Here is a 14,502-nt window from a genome sequence, read left to right on the forward strand (position 1 = left end):
TTCAAGTTGACACTATTAACAATGTTTTGTGCTCGCACACTAACGGCGGCGCCGCCAACCGCGTTGTCCAACCATTAAACCTTCAGTCGGGACAAACCATCCCCGATGCTTGCGAAGTTTTGACCGAAGACGAAGTTATCGTAAAAGAGTCAATTATCAACTTCCCTATTTGACTGGTCGCGCGCGCTAACCAAGCCATAACCGGTCCGCATGCGTTCTTTCAGCCTTCGCCGGAGTTTGATGACTTGGGTTTGTCGCTGCATGCCACATTGCTCCTAGACGCTTCCCGAACAACCGTGCTGCTGATTCAGAACCACATAAGGAACGACATTCACATCCCCAGATCCACAAGGCTTGGCCTCTTGATCTTCTCTGAATTCCACGACTTCAATCTCACGGTCCCTGTGATTGGTCACCTTCCACTAGACCTCTTCCCATTGCCTAGCTCTGGTGGAGTATAGCTCACTGTTCCTTCGCGACACATTTCTCTCATTTCAGTGGGACCTACTGAGGTTGATGACATCATCAGAGTGGACCTGGCTACAGACCAACACCTGGTGATCCATGCGCTCAGTACAATCCCAGCTGCACCCGAATGCGCGTCTCCCGCGACTTCACCCACTCCCTCAAACTCATCGTGAAGAGACTCGCCTGTAACACCGTGTGATCGTCGCCTACTCCCTTATCCCGACTTTGAAACCCAGATGTAGCAGATCCTAGCGGATGCTGACGCCCTAAGTTCCGAGGACGAACGACAACGTTTGCGGGAAGTGCTAACCAAACACGCTGCGTCATTCGCTAAAGACTCACTCGACTGCAGCCTGACCGACTTGAACATAGTCCGCATCCTGACCCCTCCAAATGCGCCGCCAACCTTCGTGCGACAGTATAAAATTCAGCTCGCCTCCTACAAGCAGGTGCAAGAAACAATTGACGCTATGCTAGACAAAGGCATCATTCGGCTATGCAATAGCACCTACTCGGCCCCTCTCTGGCCAGTTCTAAAACCGAACGGTAAATGGTGGCCCACCATCGACTATCGAAAATTAAACACTCAAATTCCCTTGTCATGCGGGCCTATGGCCCAGCTCGAACAAGAATTTCTTAAAGTGGACAATGCTACATTCTTTACCACGATCGATGTAGCCGGCTTTTGGACCATGACAGTGGATCCCGCGGACAAACACCAATTGGCTTTCACTTTTGCCAACAAACAATATACATTCACCAGGTGTCCATTTGGCTACGCCAACTCACCGGCTGAATTCAACATTTTCCTCAACACGGCCTGCCCTAACGCTGCAGCCAGGGGCAACCTTATCTAATTCAAAATCAGTGAATATTAGATTTTTTTTTACCTGAATTTTTTAACATTAAATATTCATGGATTCAAGGTTTCAGTTGTCATAACAACACACATTTACACATGACAGGGCACGAAATTAGATACCCAAGGTCCCAGATTAGCCCAATAATTCTCAAGAAAGATCATAAAACAAATTAATCCAAGTAAATTTAAAATGCTGTTTTTACATGGTGATTTAATTTATTCAGGGAAAAAAAAGTTACCTGGCCCTGTGTGTCAAGGGGAGTCCCCTTGGCAGAGGACTTGGCCGCCTGCCAGAACTGTCTGTCTACAGAACCGCCTGCAGAACCACCCACCCTGGCATTGCCACTGCCTGTTTTGACGCGCCTTCGTTATTTCGATGAGAATGCATGCCGCAACATGATAACGGCGTATGTGGACGGTTGTTCCTTCCTCCACCTAACGCAGGTGCGAGCTGGCGTCGGCATTGCATGGGTCGGTGACGTGCAGTGCGAACCACAGCAATTCCAATTGGGTCAAAACTCCTCCCAATACGCTGAAATTGCAGGCATCCTAATAACCTTAACCTTAGAGGTGAAACACAAAACCACCTCTTTGGTTATCTGTACGGACTCAAACTACGCACGTCTCACATTCACCTGCCACTTACCGACGTGGCAACGTAATGGGTTCCTCACGTCGGGGCGAAAACCGGTCAAACACCCCGATCTAATCATTACATGCGACCATCTAGTTAATTCAAACAACATCCACGTCTACTGGAAGAAAGTCCGAGGTTACTCTCGGATTCCAGGACCTGATAAAATTTTTAATGACTTGACTTTTTGTTTGTTTTAATTTTTTTTTTTTGACCGCTTGACTGACTGGGAGCATTTCCTGCCGACACGCTGCTTATCCAGAGGAAAAGCGGACATGTCTGAGGACAGCATGCGGACGTAAAGGGGGAAGGGTGCGTGAAGGAGGACGCTAAAGCCAGGTTAAGAAACAAATTGGGGAGCTCCAAACCGAAATTCGTAACATCCGACGCAGCATGGATAGACAAACCGCTAATCTCCAATCGTTAGGCAAGACACTCAAGGGCACTATCCTTGTCCTCAACACTCACCGTGTCATCCTGAACCAAACGAGACAAAGCATAAGTAAACTGCTGTCGGTGGTCCAAACGGATTATGCTCACACACAGATTGTTACCACAACGACATGCTACGTGAAATCTCTTCATCCATAGACAATTTAGAAATGGCTTAGCAATTTAGCAATACCTCCATACTTGGTATCCCTGAGCTTCGTCAAAAGCATCCTGTCCAAAGCTCTAGCCAACCCCATTAGCCCTGTCCAAGCCCACTTGGCTTTTCTCTCTCGGGAGTTCCAATGTCTTGTATGTCAACCATAAGTTCTGAGAAATAGCCTTCCTTGTTACTCTCCCAATTATCGACTCAACATCTATCGCCGAAAAGATGTAATTAATGTTGGCATCTGGCAAAGCGACATTTACGTCCGAAACAGTACTCCCGCGGTCGTCGCCTATGATGATAGTAATCCTGATCTATATCTGGCGTAAAATTTTCACGTGCATCCTCACAAAAGACATCCATTACCTGTGTCCCAGTAAGCCGTTCATCCGAGATGTAGCGGATGGGACTTGTGGCCTTAAGCCCATGAAGGATGGGTCACGGTGTAGAGCAGAAGCTACACCACGCTACCAGGTTACTACTACTCACGTGGAAATTGTTGGGTCCAAATGGCTAGTCAATACGCCAGCCCTAAGCGAAACGCTGAGTTACGACCATGACGACAAAGCGACGACACTCGCCATGTCAAATCAAACCATGTGGCTCGGTGTCCCCAAAGATGCCATTTTGCATATTGAGGACGTCGCCCTCTACCACCTGCCAACCGACAATTATGAGAGCGAAATCGCAATTTCTAACTTTTTCGGACAGTACAAATTGGAGGTTGATCCTGAGACGCTTAAACAGATTCAGTTTGAAGGAACTCAGGCGACTGACATCACCCACATTGACAACACCCTGCGCGCCATTAGCACTGAGGGGCAGAACACCCGAGCTCCCGCTCATACACTCCTGGTCCGCAGCAGATAACATCTTATAATTGTCTTGGTCAGTCTACTGACTGCATGACTTTCTGCATCGTCTACCTGCTCTATTGAAAGACTCAGAACTTGCAGGATCTTCTGAACCAGTGCTCAAATGCGCGACCCAAAATTTTCCATAGGAAAAGAACGACTGAACCCGAACCTAATCCCATACAGATAGGGTAGGAGGTGCACATTGACCTAAATTGCCCCCCCGAGACCTCTCCACTCACTTTTGAATCTAGAGTAGGGTTCAGCTCTCCCCATGATTAGAAGCTCTACGTGACACCTTCGCTCTCCTTGATTGATGTGTCGGGTTCTACACCCGACTGCTGTGCCCCCTATGTGCCAAATTTAAGCTAGTTACCTTTTCTCTCTCTTCCTTTCTCCTCCATAGAGCCGTGTTGAGTTTCTCCTTTTGTTTGACTTTTACTGAGAACTCTACACCTAGTTAATGTTTACCCTTAGTTCTAGCTTCGCCACTGCCCCGAATCACTGCCATCCCAATAGACACACCTACACACATCCACACACGTCAAACCTGACACGAACACCTATATAAGCCAACAAAGGGGGGATATGTAGCGGACATGCCATTAAAAGATGACACCCAGCACCCCAGTCTCGGGCTACCGCCGCTCTCCTCGCCGAGGTAGACGACCACGGAGTGGTGAGATTCAACTTCCCATACAGACGCTAAGTGAATTACAAGCCAGGAGCATCAAAGTGGAGACAAAAGACACCTAGTTTTGCACCAGAACGCTAAATTAATTAACTTCCACCACCAGCCAGCCTGGAGAGCCTGCTGTGCACCCCGCCACTGGACAATGGACGGGGTACTCGCGACACCCACAGGCGGCGGAACGTCACGGCAAACGCAGGTTCACTACCCACAATCTTTACCGGACTTGACTGGGATCTAATATTTTAAGAACTTTACATGAATGCCACTCGTGACTGTATTTCTGAAAACTTGAATATCTGATGTCGAATCTGTTGTCAACTGAACCAGATGAAATGTTTCACTCCACACCACACAAATGCCACATTGCAAATATTACAGTGTTCTCAATAATCACATAACACATGAAAGATTCGCAACAGGGATTAAAGAGGATGGCCGTGGGACAATGCAAAGCGGGAAAATGGTCTTGTTATGTTAAATCCAATAATTAATATTTTATTCCACTGGGTTTAAACCACGAAATAACACTCAGAGGCGGTCCAGCTTCCCTTTTGGTCCTGAAGGTGGTGGGAAAGGAAGGAAGGTGTTTTATCCCAATCTCACATCACAAGTCAGTTTCCTTTGCCAATGTTCGCCTGTACTTTATTTGTTTTGTGTTTTTCTGTATTGCTTCCCTGTAGATTCCCCATGTTAGATCATTAAATTTTCCATAAAATTCACTACCTGCATTGTTGTGTGTGTTTGGGTTTGCGGAAAGAAACCATTGGCCATCTAGAACGTTTATCAAAATTTCAGAAAGTGTAGCAACCTTCAGATTACGAGACTGATAAAAAGGTTTCTTGTCACTTTTCCCTAAATTGTATCCACAAATTGATATGGTGCCCCTTTTACTTGATAAAATACTTGATTTATAACACTGTAATTTAAAATTACGCTAAAATGGAAGTAACAAAGGCGTCGCTTCCAGCTCATTTTTTTCTCCTAAATTAATTACATTTTTATTTAACCCGTATATGCTACATGATTAACGCATTAAAGTCCCACCACTAATATAAATACATACATACACACACACTTACACAAAAAGACACACACACATAAATTTACTCACCCTCATCATTCAGCAAAGCATGCTCCATAACACGTCTAGCTGAACTATCTGGAACACACACAGGTAGCAGCAAAATGAGTACTACGAGCCGCAGACAAGAGGAGAGAGGTGATTAACACAAGAACAAAGGTCATCAAATTGATATTTATACAGAGTATTTTCTTGGCAACAAAGCACACGCATTTTAAGCCTGGTGCTGTATTACTAGCAAAGGTCTGTGTTTTACCTGAATTCTCACATTCTTGGCTGGTTTCTCTAGAATATGGTGTATATAAAAAAAAAAAAAATCATAATTAGTCCTAAAATCAACAGCAAACATCAATTAAATGAGCAACCGAACCTGAGAGCAGATAAATATCCATCCCGCTTTGGTACACCTTGAGTTGAGGCGCCCAAATCAATTGGAACCTCCACAAGACAGCTAGGCTCTACGAGGAAGCGACTGGACAGCGAAAAGCGCTCAAACTCAGATGGCGAGATCAAGTAGAAGCCTGAGAAGAGTCAGCAATAAATTTAACTACTTGCATAACTACATTTTACGTGTAAACCTTAAAATAAAAACAGAATACTATGATTTGCAAATCCTTTTCAACCTATGTTCAATTGAATACATTACAAAGACAAGATTTGTTTTAGTAAGATGGTTACACCCAGCAGTGCAACAGCTTCACAGGCTCTCAAGATTATGCACCTTGATAACGACTTTCAAGCCGAATTTAGTGCAATCTTAATGCCGATAATGCGTGTCAAGTATAGCTCAGACTAATTTTACCAATTTAGTGAGAGTTCAGGACAACTATTCCATCTACATTGAAACTACTCTCGGAAGATTGCAGCTCTTTTGAACAAAAGAGAAATGCTAAACAAGACGCGGAGATTTCAGCAAGAGGAAGTGATGCTCACGGACGCAGAAGCTAGGCAAACGAGCTGGCTGGCTAGTTCAACTAAAGGCTAACAAACTGCCGGTACCATCACTCTTCCTTGCTAATGTTTGCTCACTGGACAATAAAATGGACTTACTTTGCCTGAGAATTGCTGGCACGAACAAGATGCGGAATTGTTCCGTGCTGTGCCTCACGGTAACATGGCAAAACAACAACATGTCCGACTCAGCCTTAGAGATGAATGGATTACAGCTGTTCCGATCTGATCGGGATTCCCATTCTGGGAAAAAAACGTGGTGGTGGACTCTGTATATACATCAACAAAGGTTGGTGCACAAACAGTGGACTTATAGGGAACCATTGCTCCAAGGAAAAAAAGCATTTGACTTCATTGCAGGACGCACTATCTGCCCTGCAAGTTCACAACTGTTGCCCTGCGTTGGCTGGCAACCAGTTCAGGGTGTACGCCACACCTCTCGCCCGAAGATAGCTGGGATAGGCTCCAGCACTATCAAATGGGGGTAAATTACGTTTTCACACAGGGACAGGTAACTTTGAATAGTTTTTTTTCCTGAATAAATTCAATCACCATGTAAAAACAGCATTTTAAGTTTAGGTGGATTAATTTGTTTGATGATCTTAATATATAGTGGGGAAACTGCAAAAATATAAGAATTTGAGAAAGGGGCCAATACATTTTCTTGAGAATTATTGGGCTAATCTGGGACCTTGGGAATCTAATTTTGTGCCATGTCACGTGGAATGTGTGTTGGTATGACAACTGAAACCCTTGAATCCATGAATATTTAATGTTAAAAAAAATTCAGGTAAAAAAAAAAAATCTAATATTCACTCATTTTGAATTTGTCCGCACCACCAAAAAGATGGGACAGGGAGATGTGTACCACTGTATTACAATGCCTTTCCTTTCAACAACACTCAATAAGCTTTGGGAGCTGAGAACACTAACTGTTGAAGCTTTGTAACTTCAGTTGCTCAACAGTCCAGGATCTCTGTTGTCGTTTTTGGTGTATCATAATGCACCACAAATTTTCAATGGGAGACAGTTCTGGACTGCTGGCAGGCACTCTTTTACGACAAAGCCACGCTGTTGTATCGTGCGGAATGTGGCTTGGCTCTGTCTTGCTGAAATAAGCAGGGATGTCCCTGAAAAAAATGTTGCTTGGATGGCAGCACATGTTGTTCCAAAACTATGTACCTTTCAGCATTAATGGTGCCTTCACAGATGTGCAACTTAACCATACCATGGGCAGAAACACAACCCCCATACCATCACAAATGCTGGCTTTGGAACTTTCCACTGATAACAACCCGGATGGTCCTATTCATCTTTTGCCAAGAGGACATGACACCCATGATTTCCAAAAACCATTTGAAATGTGAACTCATCATACCACAGCACACTTTTCCAATTTGCATCAGTCCATCTGAGATGAGCTTAGGCCCAGAGAAAACGGCGGTGTTTCTGGGTGTTGTTCATATCTGGCTTTTGCTTTGCATGTGAGTTTGCTCACTTGCTTTGGTAGCTGTAATAACGAACTGTGTTAACTGACAATGGTTTGATTAAGTTTTCCATAGCCCACGTGGCAGTATCCTTTACTCAATGATGCCAGTTTTTAAATGGTGTGCTGGCTGAGGAATCAAAGGTCACGGCATTCAGTGTTGGTTTTCGGCTTTGCCACTTGTGTGAAGAGATTTCTCCAGATTATGTCAATATTTTTATATGGACTGTAGATGATGAAATCCCTAAATTCCTTGCAATTGTATGTTGAGAAACGTTCTTAAACTGCTCGACAATTTGCTGACACAGTTGTTCACAAAGTGGTGAACCTCACCCCATCCTTGTTTGTGAACAAATGAGCCTTTCGGGGATACTGCTTTTATACACAATCATGGCAGTCACCTGTTTCCAATTATGTTCCAAATGTGTTTTTTGAACATTCCTCAACTTTCACAGTCTTTTGTTGCCTGTCCCAGCTTTTTTGTAACGTGTTGCAGGCATCAAATACAAAGAGAAACAATAACGTTCATCAGTTTCAACATTAATTATCTTGTCTTTGTAGTGTATTGAACTGAATATAGGTTGAAAAGGATTTTCAAATAATTGCATTGTGTTTTATCTACATTTTACACTTATGTCCCAACTTTATTGGAATTGGGGGTTGTACCTGTCCCAAAAGAACAATAGAATTGTAGTGACTATGGCCCGCTTGTCACAGCACCCCAACCGACAACTTGATAAACTGCATTCTTCCAAGCTGCCCCACTGCGCAAGACGGGCACAAGGATGCCTAATTTATCTCACCTGGACCTTAAACTAATTAACAGCTCCCTGAGAAATCTGGTTTCCAGTCATCAAAGACCCTTTGATGTGCAGAACTGATAGAGCGACCAAAAGGTTGGGAGAGCCTCTCTCCACTGGGAACTTTGCTGGAACGCGGACGGCACCGGCTGGTGGTTGAGAATTATGCAAACCTCCGAACTTGCATTGGAATGTTTTTTTTTATTTTTTTTACCGAAGATAAATGTCTGTTTTGATGTTTTACGAACTCTGCAGAAATATTCCAAATGTATGCCTTGATGTCTGTGTCATTGTGTCAGCTTTACAGGTCCAGCTGCGAGACTTTGAGAACTGTTCGTCTTGATTTGAAGCAGTATGAAATGTATTGAACAATAAGAAATTGATTTGCCAAGACTAAAGTTTAGACCATCATTTTATATCCTTAATCTATGAGTACGAGTACAAAGTTGGGAGCATTTTTGATTAATATATGATTTTTACTCCCATCTTTATGGGTCAAACTGTAGGTCAAATTCAAGCCGATGGGTGTGGTCTTCTCCGGTTTCTCCGTCACTTTGATACGCCCCCTGGGTATTTAATCTTTGACTCCCGCTTCTTCTCGCTCTCTGGTGTCTTGCTTCACTGCTTTTAACTGGCTAACATCTCTCCAGCTACGGGGTGGCTTCAGCCAACCCCACTCCCCCTTACTTTTCCTTTGTCCTTCGTTGCCTCCACATGCAAGAGCGACTGTCGGTCCAAGACGGGGGCGCTTTCAATGAAAGAAGCCAGCCACGCGGCTCTGATCGTTTTTCCTAGCTTGATCAGTTGACGATTGGCTCCAGCACACAACGCCCTGCATCCGTACCTGTTAAACCAAAGTTAGAGCGAGAGCGGCACCGGCGACAAGCTCAATAGGCAGGAAAGTTACGAGCGCATCCCAACAGGACAACAATTTTCTTTTTCCGCCTGTTTTTGTTTTTACTTTTTAGTGCATATTCAACTAAACCTGCCTACCTTCCTCCTGAGACAACTGAGAGAGACCACATCCAAAGGGCCAACTGATCTACGGTCGTGAGTAGCACAACAATTGTTGCCAGAATGAACAAAATTAGTGCCTAATAATTTTTGGGAAAATGCCAGCTTCAGACAAATCCCAACTTTGCGCTCTCTTGCTATGACTCAACTCTTTCGACGCGCACATTTGTATTCCAACCACACATAATGTCCTCCTACCTTTCCTAGTTTCTATTGCCATTATTCGTTTACTTTTTGTGGTTAGATCCCCCTGTATTGTTTCCTTGTAGCTTTCCCTTTAGATATAATAAAATTTTCTCAAAAATTCCAATTCTTGTTGTCTTGTGTGTGTTTTGAGTTACAACATTAAACCTCATATTTCAGAAACGTAGCAGCCTTCTAGATTATGAGACTGATCGAGGTTTTTCGTCCCTTTTCCCTAAATTTTACACATCTAAAAAGTAGACTTTACACCGATTTTATTGGCCTGATTGGTATCGGCCGATAATTAGCATTTTATGCTGATTGGCTGATCGTCTTTAATGTCATAATTCGCCGATCCGATCAATGCAAAAGACATTTACTCCGCGTCGCCATGAGCATGTGCGGTGACAATGCGAGAGTTGCAAACTTCTGTGACCCTTATTAGAACCCAATTATGCACCAATTTGTACTTAGGAAACAACACGTTGCACTCATGTTACGTAGAACAAAACTTGGGCAGGCAGGTCGATCTTCCCGATGGATGGGCAGGGGCGTCAAGCAGGTAGAGGTTGGAAGAAAAAGGAGAAAAAAAAGGAAAAACAGAGAAAAAGCAAGGGTAGGGTTGCTGAAGCGCCTTGGTGACGGTGTTCGTCACGGGCTCAGAGAAAACTTGCGCAATTCCTTCCTTAAGGATCTTTTACCCGTAAGCTGCCTCCCCACACACAAAAGTGTAGTTTCGAGGCAGAGTGCTTCTGCCATCCGCGCTTGTAGGCGCGGCGAGGAAGCTTTAGTGCAGTATAGCACTGATCTAAGATGTTGTTTTTCCTGGTAGGACAGTCAATGTGCTGCTTGTATTTAGGGAGTTCGTGGTTGAGTTTAGCATTTTTAAAGTCCCCAAGAATAATGAGGGATGAATCTGGGTGCTTTTTTTCAAGTTTGTTTACTTGTTCAGCGAGTGTTAGCAGTGTGGCGTTCGTGCCAGCCTGGGGAGAATGTAGACAAGTCCAATCAATCCACTGTAATCAATCCACTGTAATATATATATTATATATATATATATATAATATATATATTATCAACAAAATTGAATATGTTGAATTGTGCAAGACAATTCTGAAAAAGATACGAGAAGAATTGAGAACTTATAATGCTCGGCTTGTTCAGAAAACACTTGAAGCTGGACATGGAGTAAAACATTAAGATTTGTTGGATGCTCAGATTAGTATTCGCTAACAGTGTTAGCTTCTGATAAGCGTCAATTTACCCTCATCAATCCGTCGGTTACCTGCTTCCGATTGGAGCTCATTTGGGCCAATTTCCTCTTAGAGGTTTGCAAAGACTGAGCACTAAAAAGTGATGAATAATAAGATATAATTGAAAAAAATTATAAGAATGTTTGAGACGACAGTGGACCCCCACCAAACACAAGGAATAGGGACCGGGCTCGACTGCAAACGGCAAAAATCTGTGAATAATTTCTCCCATAATAATTGCATTGACAAAAAATAAATAAATTTAATTTTACAAAAATAACCTTGTTAAATTTCATGTATCGGGGAATCCACAGGTGCCGAACAGCGAACATGCGGGAATCCACTGTATTCGGTAATATGCCAGCAAGATTTTCTTTTATAGAGATTGAGACCTGTTCACACTTTTACCTTGGCCATGTTTTGTGAAGACACAGGAAGCAATGCCGCTTACATCTTCTTTGCGGATACAGGGGAAATGCACCTGCAGCTTCACCCCCGGTAGTGATACCACATGAAGGTCACCTTGATTTGTCAAAACCACCAGGCCACTCTCGCCATAATCCTCTGATCGACTGCTGCCGAACCAAGCCACGCCAACCCGCCGTACTCTGGAGCCATCCATGGCTGTTAGCTTCAGCTTCATCTTGGCACTCACTTTAGGAAGGGTGAAAACCTGGATAAAAGAAAGTACAGTGCTGTATGCAGGTAATATTATCCAGTTATTAATTTATTTTCCATTTCAGGTCTATTATCAGATCATGATCAGATCATCGCCTAACACTGTGGGGGACCTAGGTTCAAGACCCCGATTGGACCATCTGCCAACATCCCCCAGACTCACGGCTGTGGTGTCCTTGAGCAAGACACTGATACCCCGAAATGCTCCCCGGGCGCTTCAGCTGCCCCATGCTCCAGTGTGTTCCACTAACATGTGTATGTGTTCACTGTGATGGGTTAAATGCAGAGAACAAATTTTGTGTGCATGCATGCATGTTCATGACAATAAAAGGTGATTCTCCTTCTTATTATTCTTCTATTACAAGCTATAAAATAAAACTTCTCTGATCATATTAAAATGACTGAATTTCGTATCAGGTTGAGACTAATTTGGAATTTTTTAAATTTTAATTTAGAAATTCCCCTCCTTGAGCCGTCACCTTATCGTGGTGGAGGGGTTTGTGTGTCCCAATGATCCTAGGAGCTAAATTGTCTGGGGTTTTATGCCCCTGGCAGGGTCACCCATGGCAAACAGGTCCTAGGTGAGGGACCAGACAAAGCACGGCTCCAAAAACCCCTATAACGAGTACAATAAATGGTTTCAGGTTTCCCTTGCCCGAACGCGGGTCACCGGGGGCCCCTTCTAGAGCCAGGCCCGGAGGTGGGGCTCGAAGGCGAGCGCCTGGTGGCCAGGCCTGCACCCATGGGGCCCGGCCGGGCACAGCCCGAAAGGGTAACGTGGTTCCACCTTCCCATGGGCTCACCACCTGTGGGAGGAGCCATAGGGGTCGGGTGCAGTGCGAGCTGGGTGGTGGCCAAAGGCGTGGACCTTGGCGATCTGACCCCCGGCTACAGAAGCAGGCTCTCGGGACGTGGAATGTCACCGCTCTGGCAGGGAAGGAGGCCGAGCTGGTGTGTGAGGTCGAGAAGTTCCGACTAGATATATACTCGCCTCCACGCACAGCTTGGGCTCTGGTTCCAGTCCTCTCGAGAGGGGTTGGACTCTCTTGCACTCTGGAGTTGCCCATGGTGAGAGGCGCCGAGCAGGTGTGGGTATACTTATTGCTCCCCGGCTCGGCGCCAGTACGTTGGGGTTCACCCAGGTGGATGAAAGGGTAGCCTCCCTCCGCCTTCGGGTGGGGGGACAGGTCCTGACTGTTGTTTGTGCCTATGCACCAAACAGCAGTTCAGAGTACCCAACCTTTTTGGAGTCCTTGGAGGGGGTGCTGAAGAGCGCTCCCGCTGGGGACTCCATCGTTCTGCTGGGGGGACTTCAATGCTCACGTGGGCAATGACAGTGAGACCTGGAAGGGCGTGATTGGGAGGAACGGCCCCCCCGATCAGAACCCGAGCGGTGTTCTGTTATTGGACTTCTGTGCTCATCACGGATTGTCCATAACGAACACCATCTTCAAGCATAAGGGTGTCCACACGTGCACTTGGCACCAGGACACCCTAGGTCGCAGTTCGATGATCGACTTTGTGGTCGTGTCATCGGACTTGAGGCTGCATGTCTTGGACACTCGGGTAAAGAGAGGGGCGGAGCTGTCAACTGATCACCACCTGGTGGTGAGTTGGCTCCGATGGTGGGGGAAGATGCCGGTCCGACGTGGCAGGCCCAAACGTATTGTGAGGGTCTGCTGGGAACGTCTGGCGGAATCCCCTGTCAGAAGGAGTTTCAACTCCCACCTCCGACAGAACTTTGCTCATGTTCCGGGGGAAGGCGGGAGACATCGAGTCCGAGTGGACCATGTTCTGTGCCTCCATTGCTGAGGCGGCCTACCGGAGCTGTGGCCGTAAGGTGGTTGGTGCCTGTCGTGGCGGCAATCCCCGAACCCGTTGGTGGACACCAACGGTGAGGGATTCCGTCAAGCTGAAGAAGGAGTCCTATCGGGCCTTTTTGGCATGTGGGACTCCTGAGACAGCTGATGGATACCGGCTGGCCAAGTGGAATGCAGCTTTGGTGGTCGCTGAAGCAAAAACTCGGGCATGGGAGGCGAGGCTATGGAGAAAGGCTCTCCTATCTCTGGGGTTGAGCTCACCGAGGGGGTTAAAAAGCTACTCGGTGGAAAGGCAAGGCCCCGGGGGTGGATGAGTTTCGCCCGGAGTTCCTCAAGGCTCTGGATGTTGTAGGGCTGTCCTGGTTGACACGCCTCTGCAACATTGCGTGGACATCGGGGACAGTGCCTCTGGATTGGCAGACTGGGGTGGTGGTCCCCCTTTTTAAGAAGGGGTACCGGAGGGTGTGTTCCAAATACAGGGGGCTCACACTCCTCAGCCTCCCTGGTAAGGTCTATTCAGGGGTGCTGGAGAGGAGGGTCCGTCAGGAAGTTGAATCTCAGATTCAGGAGGAGCAGTGTGGTTTTCGTCTTGGCCGTGGAACAGTGGACCAGCTCTACACCCTTGGCAGGGTCCTCGAGGGTGCATAGGAGTTCCCCCAACCAGTCTACATGTGTTTTGTGGACTTGGAGAAGGCGTTCGACCGTGTCCCTCGGGGGGTCGTGTGGGGGGTGCTTTGGGAGTATGGGATACCGAATCCCCTGATACGGGCTTTTCGGTCCCTTTACGACCGGAGTCAGAGTTTGGTCCGCATATCCGGCAGTAAGTCGGTTTCCAGTGAGGGTTGGACTCCGCCAAGGCTGCCCTTTGTCACCGATTCTGTTTATAACTTTTATGGACAGAATTTCTAGATGGAGCCGAGGCGTAGAGGGGGTCTGGTTTGGTGGCCTCAGTATTGCATCTCTACTTTTTGCTGATAATGTGGTTCTGTTGGCTTCATCAAGCAGTGACCTCCAACTCTCACTGGAGCAGTTCGCAGCCGAGTGTGAAGCGGCTGGGATGAGAATCAGCACCTCCAAATGAGACTGAGACCATGGTCCTCAGTCGGAAAAGGGTGGCCTGCCCTCTCCA

At 46.1% G+C, this 14,502-nt stretch overlaps 1 protein-coding gene across 7 annotated transcripts in view; it reads right to left on the reverse strand.

Annotated features, from left to right (window-relative positions):
* The window catches only part of llgl2 (LLGL scribble cell polarity complex component 2), a 142,317-nt gene that overhangs the window by 21,068 nt on the left and 106,747 nt on the right, over nucleotides 1-14,502 (reverse strand). For 5 of the 7 annotated variants that reach the window (XR_009767205.1, XR_009767203.1, XR_009767202.1 and 2 more), the window contains 4 exons: nucleotides 11,284-11,548; nucleotides 5,559-5,709; nucleotides 5,445-5,473; nucleotides 5,219-5,266 (listed from right to left, as the gene is read on the reverse strand). Coding sequence is in view for 2 of the 7 variants with exons in the window: in XM_061663883.1 (XP_061519867.1) it covers nucleotides 5,219-5,266; nucleotides 5,445-5,473; nucleotides 5,559-5,709; nucleotides 11,284-11,548 (493 nt within the window). In the remaining 5 variants the exon portion in view is untranslated. Of the gene's footprint in view, nucleotides 1-5,218; nucleotides 5,267-5,444; nucleotides 5,474-5,558; nucleotides 5,710-11,283; nucleotides 11,571-14,502 lie in introns of those variants that run through there. The other 2 variants (XR_009767204.1, XM_061663884.1) reach the window with 2 other exon arrangements.

The sequence above is a fragment of the Phycodurus eques genome, chromosome 19, assembly GCF_024500275.1.
Source record: "Phycodurus eques isolate BA_2022a chromosome 19, UOR_Pequ_1.1, whole genome shotgun sequence".
Lineage (NCBI taxonomy): Eukaryota > Metazoa > Chordata > Actinopteri > Syngnathiformes > Syngnathidae > Phycodurus > Phycodurus eques.